The sequence below is a fragment of the Vipera berus genome, assembly GCF_964194415.1.
Source record: "Vipera berus genome assembly, chromosome: 5".
Classification (NCBI taxonomy): Eukaryota; Metazoa; Chordata; class Lepidosauria; order Squamata; family Viperidae; genus Vipera; species Vipera berus.
The window spans coordinates 72006964-72020262 of NC_138207.1; the positions used below are offsets into that span (position 1 = coordinate 72006964).

General features: G+C 37.1%; 1 protein-coding gene across 1 annotated transcript in view; it reads right to left on the reverse strand.

Annotated features, from left to right (window-relative positions):
* DNTT (DNA nucleotidylexotransferase) overlaps nt 1-13299 on the reverse strand; it is a gene marked incomplete at both ends in the record, with an annotated part of 205688 nt that overhangs the window by 30750 nt on the left and 161639 nt on the right. Inside the window, 2 exons of the mRNA XM_081328589.1 lie at nt 8867-8950; nt 11526-11789. Of these exons, the coding sequence (XP_081184715.1) occupies nt 8867-8950; nt 11526-11789 (348 nt within the window). The remainder of the gene's footprint in view (nt 1-8866; nt 8951-11525; nt 11790-13299) is intronic.

Sequence of the window (13299 nt, forward strand, 5' to 3'; positions counted from 1 at the left end):
CAGAAGGAAGGACTCTTGAGTATCAAGACGCAGGCAGAGCGGTACAGGAGGTCAAGGTGAAGTGGACTTTTATCTTTACTCTCTAGCTCAACGGATTTTATGGATTAAAAGTGAAAGTGTGCAACAAGTGAAAGTGGGGGAAGATGGCGACGAAAGCCTCTAAAGTTCTTCGGAGTGCGGGGGCTTCCCCGGTGCAACAGACTTCGTTGCAAGCTTTGCTCCCTCCCGCACCTGCTCCGGCACTGACTCTTAAGGATTTACAGGATGCCTTTGAAAAGCAAACACAATTAATGTCAGATATGATGGAAAAGCTGGAGGAGAAATTGGAGGAGAAAATGGAAGAGAAGTTGGAAGAGAAGTTTAGAGCAATGAGGGCAGACATCTTGTCTACAATTGAAAGTGTGGCTGTATGTGTGCAAAGTTTGGATGAAAAAGTGGAGGATCTTAGTCAAAAGAACTCTATATTAGAAGTAAAAGTATTAGAGAATGAAAATATAAGGGATAAAATGGACGGAGACTTGAGTCTGGTCCAGTACCATCAGATGGAGTTTGCTATCAGAATCAGGGGCTTAAAAGAGAATCCTAAAGAAGATTCAAAGCAGCTGATCTCCGAGGCTTTGGAAGTGGTACTGGGCCAATCAGCAGCTGAAATTGAGGGAAGTATAGATAAAATCTTTTGTGTGAACTCATGGATTGCAAGGCAGAGGAAGTTACCTAGAGATGTGGTGGTTTACTTTACAAAGAGAGCAATTAGGGATGAAGTTATTCAAGTTGCTTATGACACTAAGTTTGTGGTTGCTGAGCAAGAAGTTCTGGTTTTAAAAGAGATTCCTCCAAAGATTTTAAGGAGAAGGAAAGATTTTGCCTTCTTAGCACAGGAACTTAAGAAATGTGACATTAAGTTTAGATGGGAGATCCCAGTGGGCATGGTGGTGATGCACGAAGGCAAAAGACACCGTCTGGTTACAGTGACTCAGGCACGTGATTTTTACAGCAAAGTTTTAAAAGCAACCCCTCTATCACTTCTGGAAGCTGTAAAGGGATATGGCGAGGGAAAGCCTCAAGATGCTGATGGAACACAGACAGAGGAGAATGGTGCTGGAGGGGATCAAATTACAGTTTCATCGGCAGCTGCTGGAGAGCAGAGGATGACGCGTGCCGCTTTAAGACGAGTGAGACAAGAGCAAGAACAAGATCAGCAGAAAGTTATGGAACCTCCAAAGCGTACTTACAGTGAAGCTGTGGGAGGGGCGCGGCCTAAGGAAGTTAAAGGGGTCCTGGCAGACGTGCTCCAGAAGCTTCGGGACGCCAAGAATGGCGACTAAGTTCCTAACCTGGAATGTTAATGGATTAAATTCACCACAGAAGAGAAAGAAAGTTTTTCAATATTTAAAACAATTTAAGACTGATGTTATCTGTTTGCAAGAAACGCATATTAGGGTTATGGACCAAAAGTATTTGTTGAACTCAAGGCTGGGCACGCAATTTATTGCTTCTGCAATTAATAAGAAAAATGGAGTGGTTATCTATGTCAAGAGTACTCTGACAGCGGAACTAATTGAAGTAGATAAACAAGGAAGATATGTTATGATAGATTTGCTGTTAGAAGGCAAAAAAACGCTTTTAGTTGGACTGTATGCTCCTAATCAACAACAAACTGATTTTTTTAGTTTACTACATACAAAGATTACCCAGTTGGATTATAAATCTTTTATTTTTATGGGAGATTGGAATGGTGTCCTTGATGTACAGCTGGATAAATCTGGTTTCTTTAAGCGTGCCCCGAGTCATGCTAAACTGCCTAAATCTTTTTTTGAAATGAAGGATGACCTGGAATTGAGAGACATTTGGCGAGATACACACGTACATGAAAAGGATTATACTTTTTTTTCTGATAGACATCAATCTTTTTCTAGGATTGATTTTATATTACTGACTAATGACCTCTTTTCTAGGACTAAGAAGGTAAAGATTTGTGCAAGAACTATATCTGACCATAGTCCAGTTTGGTTGGAGATCAACAAGGACAATAGAGATAGGCGCTCCTGGCGCATAAATGAGAATTTGTTTAGAAACCAGAGAAATGTGGAAGAATGTAAAAAGCAGATGAAGGATTTTTTTGAAATTAATATGAACAAGGATACCTCTATGGACATGGTTTGGGATGCTAGCAAAGCTTATATGAGAGGGGTGTTAATATATATGAACAATAAATATAGACGTAATTTGGAAGTTAGAAGGAAAGAACTGGAGAATGAAATTAGGGAAAAAGAAAAGGCCCTAATTTTGAATCCATCGGATGCGAAGATTAAGGAGGTCATTAAACTGCTAAGAGGACAATTTGATAAGTTGATGGCTGATCAGGTGGCAACTAACTTACGGTTTGCTAGGCATAATACTTTTTGCAATGCCAATAAACCAGGTAGGTGGCTAGCCTACAGGTTAAGGAAAAAACAAAGGGCTTCTAATATAGATAACATTGAATACAAAGGAAAGGTTGTGTTTCAACAGGATCTTATTAAGGAAGCCTTTGTGGATTTTTATTCTAAACTATATGTTAAGGAGAAGATTAATGAAACAGATATTGATGTATATTTGAAGAATGCTAGCATCCCGGTTCTTACACAAGAACAAAAGGAGGAGATTAATCAATTGATAACAGAAGAAGAAATTTTTATAGCAATTAAGGAATTGAAGTTGGATAAAGTGCCAGGTACGGATGGTCTGACTGCGATTTACTACAAACATTTACAATTGGAGCTGATAAAGCCATTAAGGGAATTGTTTCAGACAATTCAGAGGGGGGGAAAGGTGCCTCCGTCTTGGAGAACTGCTTTTATTTCTTTGATTCCGAAGGAAGATCAAGATGCTACTCAAGTAAAAAACTACAGACCAATATCACTTTTAAATACAGACTACAAGATATTTGCTAAGGTGTTAGCTAATAGACTGATGAGGGTTTTGCAACAGATGATTCATGGGGATCAAACCGGGTTTATTAGTGGTAGACAAATGAAAAATAATGTGAGGCATATAGTTGATGTGGTGGAGTTTTTGGAAAGGAACAACCAGATCCCTGCGGCGCTAATTTTTTTAGATGCTGAAAAAGCTTTTGATCAATTGAATTGGCAATTTTTGATGAAAGTTTTAGATAAAATGAATTTTGGGGATAAATTTTTACAACCAATTAGGGCATTATATCAAAAACAAACTGCCCGAATAATAGTTAACAATAGTCTGACTGAAGTATGCAATATTGAGAAGGGCACAAGACAAGGGTGTCCGTTATCACCTTTATTATTTGTTTTAACATTGGAGATATTATTGATAAAAATACGGAACTCGGAAAAAATTAAGGGTATTCAAATTAGAGATCAGGATTATAGACTGAGGGCGTTTGCAGACGATCTGGTTGTTACGGTGACTCAGCCAGAAAACTCTGTTGTGGACCTGATGGAGATAATAATGCAATATGGGAAGGTTTCTGGATTTAAGGTTAATGTACAAAAAACAAAAATTTTGGCCAAAAACATGACAACACCGCAAAAGGCCCTTTTAGAAGGATTAACTGGATTTGAGATTGTTAAAAGGGTCAAATATTTGGGGGTGTATTTGTCACCCTCAAATGCAAAGTTATATAAAAATAATTATGAAAAGTTATGGGGGAAAATTCAAAAAGGATTGGAGAGTTGGGAAAAATTGCAATTGTCTTTACTGGGAAGAATTGCAGCAGTGAAAATGAATGTCCTGCCTAAATTTTTATTTTTATTCCAAATGATACCGATTCTTAAAAAAGATTCTAATTTGGAAGAATGGCAACGGGGTATCAATAAATTTGTGTGGGCAGGGAAAAGGCCACGAGTTAAACTTAAGATTATGCAGGACACTCGTGAAAGACGTGGTCTTAAAATGCCTAATCTTAAATTATATTATGAAGCTGCTGCGTTGTCAGGAATAAGTGATTGGATTAATTTGACACAAGGGAGATTATTAAATCTTGAGGGCCACGACTTGTTATTTGGCTGGCATGCATATTTGTTGTATGATAAGAAGGTAGATAATGTGTTTAAAGTGCATATTTTAAGACAGGCATTGTTGAGAGTTTGGAAGAAGTATAGATATAAGTTAGACTACAAGATGCCGTTGTAGGCAATCCCGAAACATGCAATAGAAAACATAAATGTTGGCTTCAAACATGATGTGACTACGTATAAGGAGATCTTAAGCTTGGAAAGGAACGTTTGGTGTCTGAAGCCATACAATCTCTTGCGAGATGAGAAGATCGTTCAAACTTGGTTTCAATATACTCAATTACGTGCCAGGTGGAAAGAAGATCAGAAAATTGGTTTCTCAATGACCGATGAAAATTTGATAAAGCAAATTAGAAATCAGGGTCCAGCACATATCAAACGGATTTATCTTGCATTGATAGATATTGACTCAGAAACAGAACTTGTTAAAGACTGTATGATAAAATGGGCCCAGAATATTCAAGAAGTTATTACAATGGACACGTGGGAAAAGATCTGGGTGAGGAACGTAAAATTTACGCAAGCCCAAAACCTAAGAGAGAACTTTTATAAAATGTTTTATAGATGGCATTTAGATCCTAAAAAGCTTGCAAGTATGTATCCGAATTATCAACCTAAATGTTGGAGGTGTGGTGGCGAAGATGCAACGTATTTTCATATATGGTGGACCTGCAAAAAGGTTAAGGCTTTTTGGATAAAAATTTGGTGGAATATGCAAAAGATCTTTAAGCAAAGGATAAAGTTTTGTCCGCAATTGTTTTTGCTGGGCATAATTACAGATGCTACTGTTGTGGACATTAAGTTGATGTTGAATTTAATTACAGCAGCAAGACTCTTAATAGGTCAATATTGGAAAAAGGAGGAACTGCCGACTATAGAAGAATGGACTCTAAAGGTTTCTGACCTGGCGGAAATGGCAAAGATCTCGGCTTACTTGAAAGATCATTCGCAAGAACGTTATATTATGGAGTGGAAAAAGTGGATTGATTATATTCAGAACAAATATGGGACTAAAAAGTTTCACTTAGCATTTGAATAAGTTTTCTTTTCTTTTTTCCTTTTTTTTCTTTCTTTTTATATGTAACATTAGTATTGCTTGTAGTCATTTCATATGAGCTAGAGGGCGATAGAATCAATAGTTTATTGTTTTTAGCATATGGATGTTTATGATTGTTCTTTGTTTTTATACCTTGTACTTAGTTCTGGGAAGTCGGGGGGGAGGGGGAATGGGGGGAGGGATAGGGAGGGTTAGGTAGGGGTGGGTGGAGGGAGGGGGGGATTGTTAAAGATAAAATGTATGGTAAAACTTTTCAATAAAAAAAACAGCAGCAGCAGCAGCAGCAACAACAACAACAACAACAACAACAACAACAACAACAATAATAATAATAATAATAATAATAATAATAATAATGTTGGAAGGGACCTTGGAGGTCATCTAGTCCAACCCCCTGCTCAGGCAGGAAACCCTATACCAGGGCTTTTCAACCTTTTCATCCATTGTACCACTTGTAGGATATGGCAACATCCGAGTACCACCAGTCGCCTAGCAAGGTGTCAAAAACTTGATGACAAAAAAAAAAGGAAATAAGTGATAAAGTACAGGTAGTCCTCGCTTTACAACAGTTCACTTAGTGACTGTTTGAAGTTACAATGGCACTGAAAAAAGTGCCCCCCTAGCTACAGCCAAGCAAGACACCTGCCTGCCTGCCCAGCGGCGCTCTTCCTCCTGTCCGAGGTTTTCATTGTTGTGAGCATTTCTGTTGAGGATTGGCAGTGGGGGTGGGGGTTGGGGGGGTGTTTGGTTTTTATTCCCCCCATCTGCTGGGTGGTTGCATCACTTCACATGACCCTGGGACACTGTGACCGTCATAAATATGAATCAGTTGCCAAGCATCTGAACGTAAATCACAAGACCCTGGAGATGCTGCAACATTCCAGCTGATTGGCGCTTCTTCTGAGCCCTGACAGCCCCAAAAAGTGCTGATCCTGGCGCTTCTGCTGAGTTCTGACAGCCCTGCAGCTCCAGCTGTGTCTCGCTCAGGCTTGTGTGGTGCTGCCACTGGTTCAGCTCATTCCTCTCCCCCGCTACCACTTTCCTAGGATGGTCGTGTACCACCTGCCAGGTGCCAATGTGCCACAGGTGGTACCCGTACCACTGGTTGAAAAGCCCTGCCCTATACCATTTCAGACAAATGGCTGTCCAAACTCTTCCTAAAGACTTCCAGTGTTGGAGCATTCACAACGTCTGGAGGCAGGTTGTTCCACTGATTAATTGTTCTAACTGTCAGGAAGTTTCTCCTCAGTTCTAGGTTGCTTCTCTCTTTGGTTAGTTTCCATCCACTGTTGCTTGTCCTGCCTTCAGATGCAAGAGAGGCAGGAGTCTCAGTGGCTTAATGGTCAGAGAAATAAACTTGGGAAGCATTTGCCCTAAGGAATCAAATAGTCAAAAGTGCTGGTGGGAAGTTTGTTCCTTCAGACTTGCAAGATTCTGTTAATGTAGCCTTACAATAAAATAGAATTAATTCATCTAGTCATGTTTCCGGTCCAGTTTACTTGTGAATTCAGAATAATCCTTGCCTTAATTCTCTCTCATTTATTTAAAAATACAATTGGATTTTTTCAGCCAATTACTAACCCATGAGCACTATTAGCAAGATCTATGCCAAGCACCTTGCTGTTAAAAACTTGGATCGGATGGTTCACAGGCCATTGATTAAAGAACAAATCAGATTTCAAATAGTCTTATATATTAAAAAAATAAGAGTTTGTAGGGACCTTGGAGGTCTTCTAGTCCAACCCCCTGCTCAAGCAGAGACCCTATAGCATTTCAGACAAGTGACTGCCCAGTCTCTTCTTATAAGCCTCCAGTGATGGAGCACCCACAGCTTCTGAAGGCTAGTTAATTGTTCTCACTGTTAGGAAATTTATCCTTAGTTCCAGGCTGCTTCTCTCCTTGTGCAGTGAGAAATCTCCTTGCATACCTCCTAAAAGCTTGTATAAATTAGTATTGACCCAGGTATGATTTTTGGGGAGCAAACATCACTGATCACAGTAATATATACTTTTGAGCCAGGGGTTTTTAAACTTTTTCAGACTGTGAATCATCTCCTGAACCCCATGAAATGACAGCTGTGACATTTTTCATGGAAAACAGTTCCTACCCTTTTCACTATGCTATACCTTAGGAAAAAATGCCATGGACGCCCCAATATGAATTTCAGTTAATTTTTTTTTCTCTTCTCTCTCTTCTCTTCTCTTCTCTTCTCTTCTCTTCTCTTCTCTTCTCTTCTCTTCTCTTCTCTTCTCTTCTCTTCTCTTCTCTTCTCTTCTCTTCTCTTCTCTTCTCTTCTCTTCTCTTCTCTTTTCCTCTCCTCTCCTCTTCTCTCCTCTCCTCTCCTCTCCTCTCCTCTCCTCTCCTCTCCTCTCCTCTCCTCTCCTCTTCCTTTTTTTGCCCTTAATCTCTCATGGAACTCCATCAAGTTATTCTAGAACATGAAATTTCTGCAGTACAGAAATTTGTTTGTTTTGAGCAATGAGGCCAGGATCATACAATTATACTTAGGTGTTCCTCAACTTCTCAGGTGGCCTCTATTCAGATCAGCTTAGCTTTAGAAGAAAAAGCTCCCATGAGCTTTTAAAACATTGGACTATTATCAGAGGAATACATTTCTTTCCTTTGGATGAAGTATGCGTAAAATTATTTTTGTTTCAGCTAGGCTTTGTTTTCAAGGCTAACTGAACCTTATTTAGTTTATTCCTTTGAGGGATTAAGAAACAAGGAAGATGACAAATTAAGTCTTTTTTTTACTCTCTGAGGTCCTAGCTTCTATTCAAAACTTATTAATCTGAGAACTTGAGAGACAAGTTTTACTTTCTCTCAAATCAAATTTCTTAAATCAAATTAAAAGCATTCTATAGGTTGATGAAGTAAATTTTAACAATGATTTTAAGCAGTTTATATTCTGGAGAATATAATTGGAATTTAAAATTAAATTGCTACTTTGACTTTAACTGGAAATTCTCTTTCATTAATGTTCTTTCTGAAATGTTTCTCTAAGTGATGTTTTATTTCATATGTGTAATTTTCTCTGTAGTACAAAATTGTTTGAATTATTATGTGAGTTTATTTAATTACTTAATGCTCACTACAGTCAAGTTTAAGTCTCATGGCACTTGTAACAATAGGAAGCAAGTGACAGTGGCATAGTTATAAGAGAATAAAACAAAGAAAAAGAGGCTAGAGGCTGGAAAAAGGAAGGGATTAGGCTCAAATCCAATTCCATTAGCTGTTTGTATATAGATATGCAAGAAACCGGAATTTAAACAGAACTCTGTAATCAGTGGTGGGATTCAGATAGGTGAACAACCGGTTCTCTGCCTGGATGCTGCTTCTGGAAGTCCATTCTGGTCCTGGGCAACAAAAAATTACCTACCGGTTCTGCCAAACTGGTGCAAACCGGCTGAATCCCACCACTGTCTGTAATGTTAACTGGGAGCAGCTATAGTTAATCATTCGTGTTTCTCACTGGAGACATCAGTTCCCAACAGGAAATCCTATAAATATTGCATAAGTAGGCAGGAATCCTCTAGTCATCTTTAGAAAGGAAGGAATACAGCTTCACTGCTACATTTTAAATTTTGTTTAATTTATTTTCTCTTTCTGTACAAACCTATTCATGTGAAATATTTCTAGGTAATTGCAATTTGACCTTCAATTTATTTGACAATCAGAGGTCTAATTTTTTGCTTAACAGATTGGGGGATGAGAAAGGCACTGAATAGTGGGATGATTGATGAATTCAGTAATGACGGTAGAAAGGAAAAGACATTACCTTCGTTTTATCATATAAGCCATGATTATCCAACATCATTTTCCGCTCATGGGTGGCATATCTCCGCAGATCACGTTCAAATTGCTGCATGCATATAAAATACTCGGTGTTATTATACCAAAGCCAGATTATCTATATCTATCTATCTGTCTATCTATCTATCTATCTGTCTGTCTGTCTGTCTGTCTGTCTGTCTGTCTGTCTGTCTGTCTGTCTGTCTGTCTGTCTGTCTGTAGGTCTGTCTGTCTGTCTGTCTATCTATCTATCTATCTATCTATCTATCTATCTATCTATCTATCTATCTATCTATCTATCTCCTTTGTTTTAATCTATTGTAGCACTCATTATTATAAACTTTTATTAATATAATGTAGATATAAATTTAAGATAAATTTAAGATAAATTTATATTGTCCTGCAACGACTTTTAAAATCCTACAGTGAAGATGTTCCTGAGAGCTAATATTAAAAACAAGTAACATGAGGAAGCCTGCTAGGTCCTCATTACTGCACATGTAACCATAAGTAATGTGATATTGCAATATTATATTACACTTTTTTCTATAATGAATGTGGTCTGCAATTCTTACAAGTTTTTTAATGGATGTTCACCCAGAGCTACTCTGTTGGATGTGCGATACTATATCACATTAGCTAGTATTGTCTTCCTGATAATTATAACTTTATAAGAAGAGATGGTTGAAGTTTAATTTAAACATACAGTGGATTCTATTTGCTTCTGACTCACAGAAGATGTCTGAGTGAAACAAAAATCTTTAAGTGTTTGCACTTTTTCAGGAAGCATTACAGTCTATAATATGTTTGTTGGTAGCTGCCTAGAGATTAGAAGCAACTGTCAAGGAAACACAAAATACAGAATAGAATAGAATAGAATAGAATAGAATAGAATAGAATAGAATAGAATAGAATAGAATAGAATAGAATAGAATAGAATAGAATAGAATAGAATAGAATAGAATAGAATAGAATAGAATAGAATAGAATAGAATAGAATAGAATAGAATATCTTTATTGTCATTGTGTATCTCACAATGAAATTTAGTACTGTCCACAGGGCACACTACACACAAGTAAAAACCACAAGTAATATTAAGGAATCAGTGCAACCTTCAGCAATATTCAGAAGTAAATATCATTGAGTTAAATAAGCTTACTCTAAAGGTAATATATAAATTACAGTTATAGTCTACACTTTCTAAATCTCATTCAACAAACTTGGCTGATTCTTTCCTGAAAAAAACTTCCCATTCTTCTCACCATCTCAGTTTTATCATTTTACGGAGACAGGAAGACATGAACTAAAGGTTATTTTAAAAAAAATTCTGCTTTCCATATTTATTCTATAAAATCAAATTTCTATCAAATCAGAATGCAATGAATGTTTAATTCAAATGTTGTAATGAAGTCTTCTACAAAATAAGTGAATTAAAATTTGGATTTTGCTTTGTTTATTTAAATTTTTAAACCCTGAAGTCTTCTGCTTATTGAAATTATATTTTGTTTTCATGTTTACTGTAGAATTTTTACACTTCTATGACCTGTTTTTAGAAAGTAGTTTTAAAAAACAGAAGAAAGAAAACAAAAAGGCAAATGGGTTTTCAAGCACGTTTTCTCTTAAACATAACTGCTATTTTAAAGTTCCCTTAGCTGAGGAGAAAGGTTTTGAAATATTCAAGTAAAGTTTCCTAAAGGAGGGGAACAGATTGATGCATGACCTAATGTTTCTTCATATGCTCAAGAAACTCAAATTCTGAAAAAAAAAGGCAAGGTGCCAACATAGGTAACTAATGTCAAACTTGGATTTTCCTGTGTGCAAAAAAAAAAAAGTTGCTGTTTTTCCTCCAGTGAATTTTGTATTTATAGCTTCTCTAAAATACTGAAACTGGATTGGGAAGACCAGATAAGATTTATGGGGGGAGAAATAATATTTTACCATTTCATGATGGGTCTGAAAGAACTCTATTAGACAGAGCAGAAGAACTGAAACAGTTGATGACACTTACAGAGAACAAGATGGATTACAGAAACCACAACCACAACCTGTAAAGGATACTGTTTATATTGGAATGTTCTAGTAGCAGTAGAAAGGGGTGAGCCTGGGCCCTTATAGGAATGTAGAATTTAGAAGGGTTGGGCCAGAACATCTTAAAGTTACCCCATCTTGTTAACAGATACTGCATTTCAGCTGTAAAGATCAGAGTATGATTATTATGGCTTTGTGGATGATTTCTATGTTACAGTTCTGGGAGATTATAGCCCATAACCTTGATTATAGTATTTCAGGGCTCTTTTGTAATCTTGTGGCCAGGACTACAATGATCAGTATAGTTGTGCATGCCAATAAAAGATACTTCATTGTATCGATCAAAAAATGCTTTGTTTCCTTGTTTGAAGTAGGTATTTTTCCACAACAGTTTATAAAACTCAATTGTTGCCCTATACTATTTCAGTAAGTATTTTTCCACCTATTCAGGACATAACGTAGCACTGTACCTTTCAGGAAAGAAACAAGGAGAAAATTAATATACAAGTGGCAAGCCAAAGAAATGAACATTTTTTCAGATGTACACTTCTGCATGGGATATTGCCTTATACAAGTTAGGATAGAAATATAAACAGGAAGAAAGGAAGTTATTTACCCTAGATCCAGTCCATCCTAAGAGAGCAAATGCGTAGTGTTCAAAAGGGGTAACAACCAGATCCACACGAATTGCTTTCCAGTCTTTTGTTTCTTCTTCAGCGAGAACCTCTGATCTGATGGCACTTCCTTTGTTCCCCCATTCCTTATGGACTTTTAAAATTGCAAAGCACTTCTGAAAATGGTCTAAAGCATCGACTTTTCTGCTTGGCAACTTTGTATTTTCAAACATTGATTCAATAAGATCATAATATAAGAGCAATTCCTAGAAGAAAACATATTTCATATATTATTATTATGCTGAGAGCCAATGTGAGGTGATTGTTAAGGTGTTTGCATTAAGTCATCCTCAGCATGAAGGTATATTGTGTGACTTTGGATCAGGCACTCTATCTTAGCCCTTGGCTCCTAGGACTGTAGTTGTGCGGAAAAATTGGAGGAGGAGATGATATTCCATGCTGGCTCAGGAATTCTGGGAGTTGAAGTCCACGAGTCATAAAAGAGCCAAGGTTGCCTACCCCTGGTCTAGTGCATATATCTTTGGGAGGTCTTGGATTAAACAGAATTTCAAAATATGTATTGCAAAGAATCCTACTGGTTGGGCAAAAGAAAACATTCCTATAACATTGTCAGCATTCCCTAAATAAATAAGAAGTTGGCAACAAAAGAATCACATTGTTATCCATGGAGGCTTTTGATAATCACGTGATTTATGAACAATCATTCTGAGCTATTATTCTAAGGATTGGAGCTTTAATAACTTGAGAGAAACAATTATTATAACTATGCTAAAATGTTTTTCCCAGAAATTATTCACGTATAACCTTTCATGTTTTGATGGGTAGAAGCTTTCTACTTGAACAAATATGAAACTGTCTTCACAGTGCAGAATGTGATCCTAAGTGATTACACTCCAAATCAAACATTAGAATCACAAAAGACAACACCTTTTGATGTACCAGTCAAGAAAATACAGTATTTTTCTGCATCAGTAGAAAATAAAGTAGAGCTTACAAGATGAAAAAACAACTCCATAGTTTATCATCAAAGTTACACAGCACATTATAGGATTATATGTAGGACAGCCTGGAGTCTTAAGCCCTTAATAGCAAAGATTATATATGCAAAAATGTTGAAAATAAAATTACTAAATATTAATAGCTAAGATTCATATTACTCCCACATATCATAATTCAAAAAGCAACTGTATATATTTCTAATAACTGAGCCAAAGCTTCTCTTTATGTTTTTCATATGTGAAATTTAGAAGAAAGAATAAAAAGGTAAAGGTAAAGGTTCCCCCGCACATGTGTGCTAGTCGTTTCCGACTCTAGGGGCCGGTGCTCATCTCCGTTTCAAGGCCGAAGAGCCAGCGCTTGTCCAAGGACGTCTCCGTGGTCATGTGGCCGGCATGACTAGACGCCAAAGGCGCACGGAACGCTGTTACCTTCAAACTTAGACTAGGAACATTAATTAAAAATTAATGCTTATTTTCTGTTCCAATGGAACTTCCTGAGTATGTGACAATACGCTGTACATACTGCTTAGTTGCTAAATTTCAGGCAATAGCGCGTTGGGTTGAAAGGAGAGTCTAGGTTAGAGATTCTAGCATGCATAGTGCAGCAACAACATATTTGGGGCAAAAATTGAGTTTCTTTTTTTTCCCCTAAGCCTAATTCTTTTATGGCAAATGACAGACTGTCTTTACCAAAAACAGAGAATGCTGAATGTGGGATGAGCATATTTATGACTAGCAACCTTGTCTACTTCTTCAT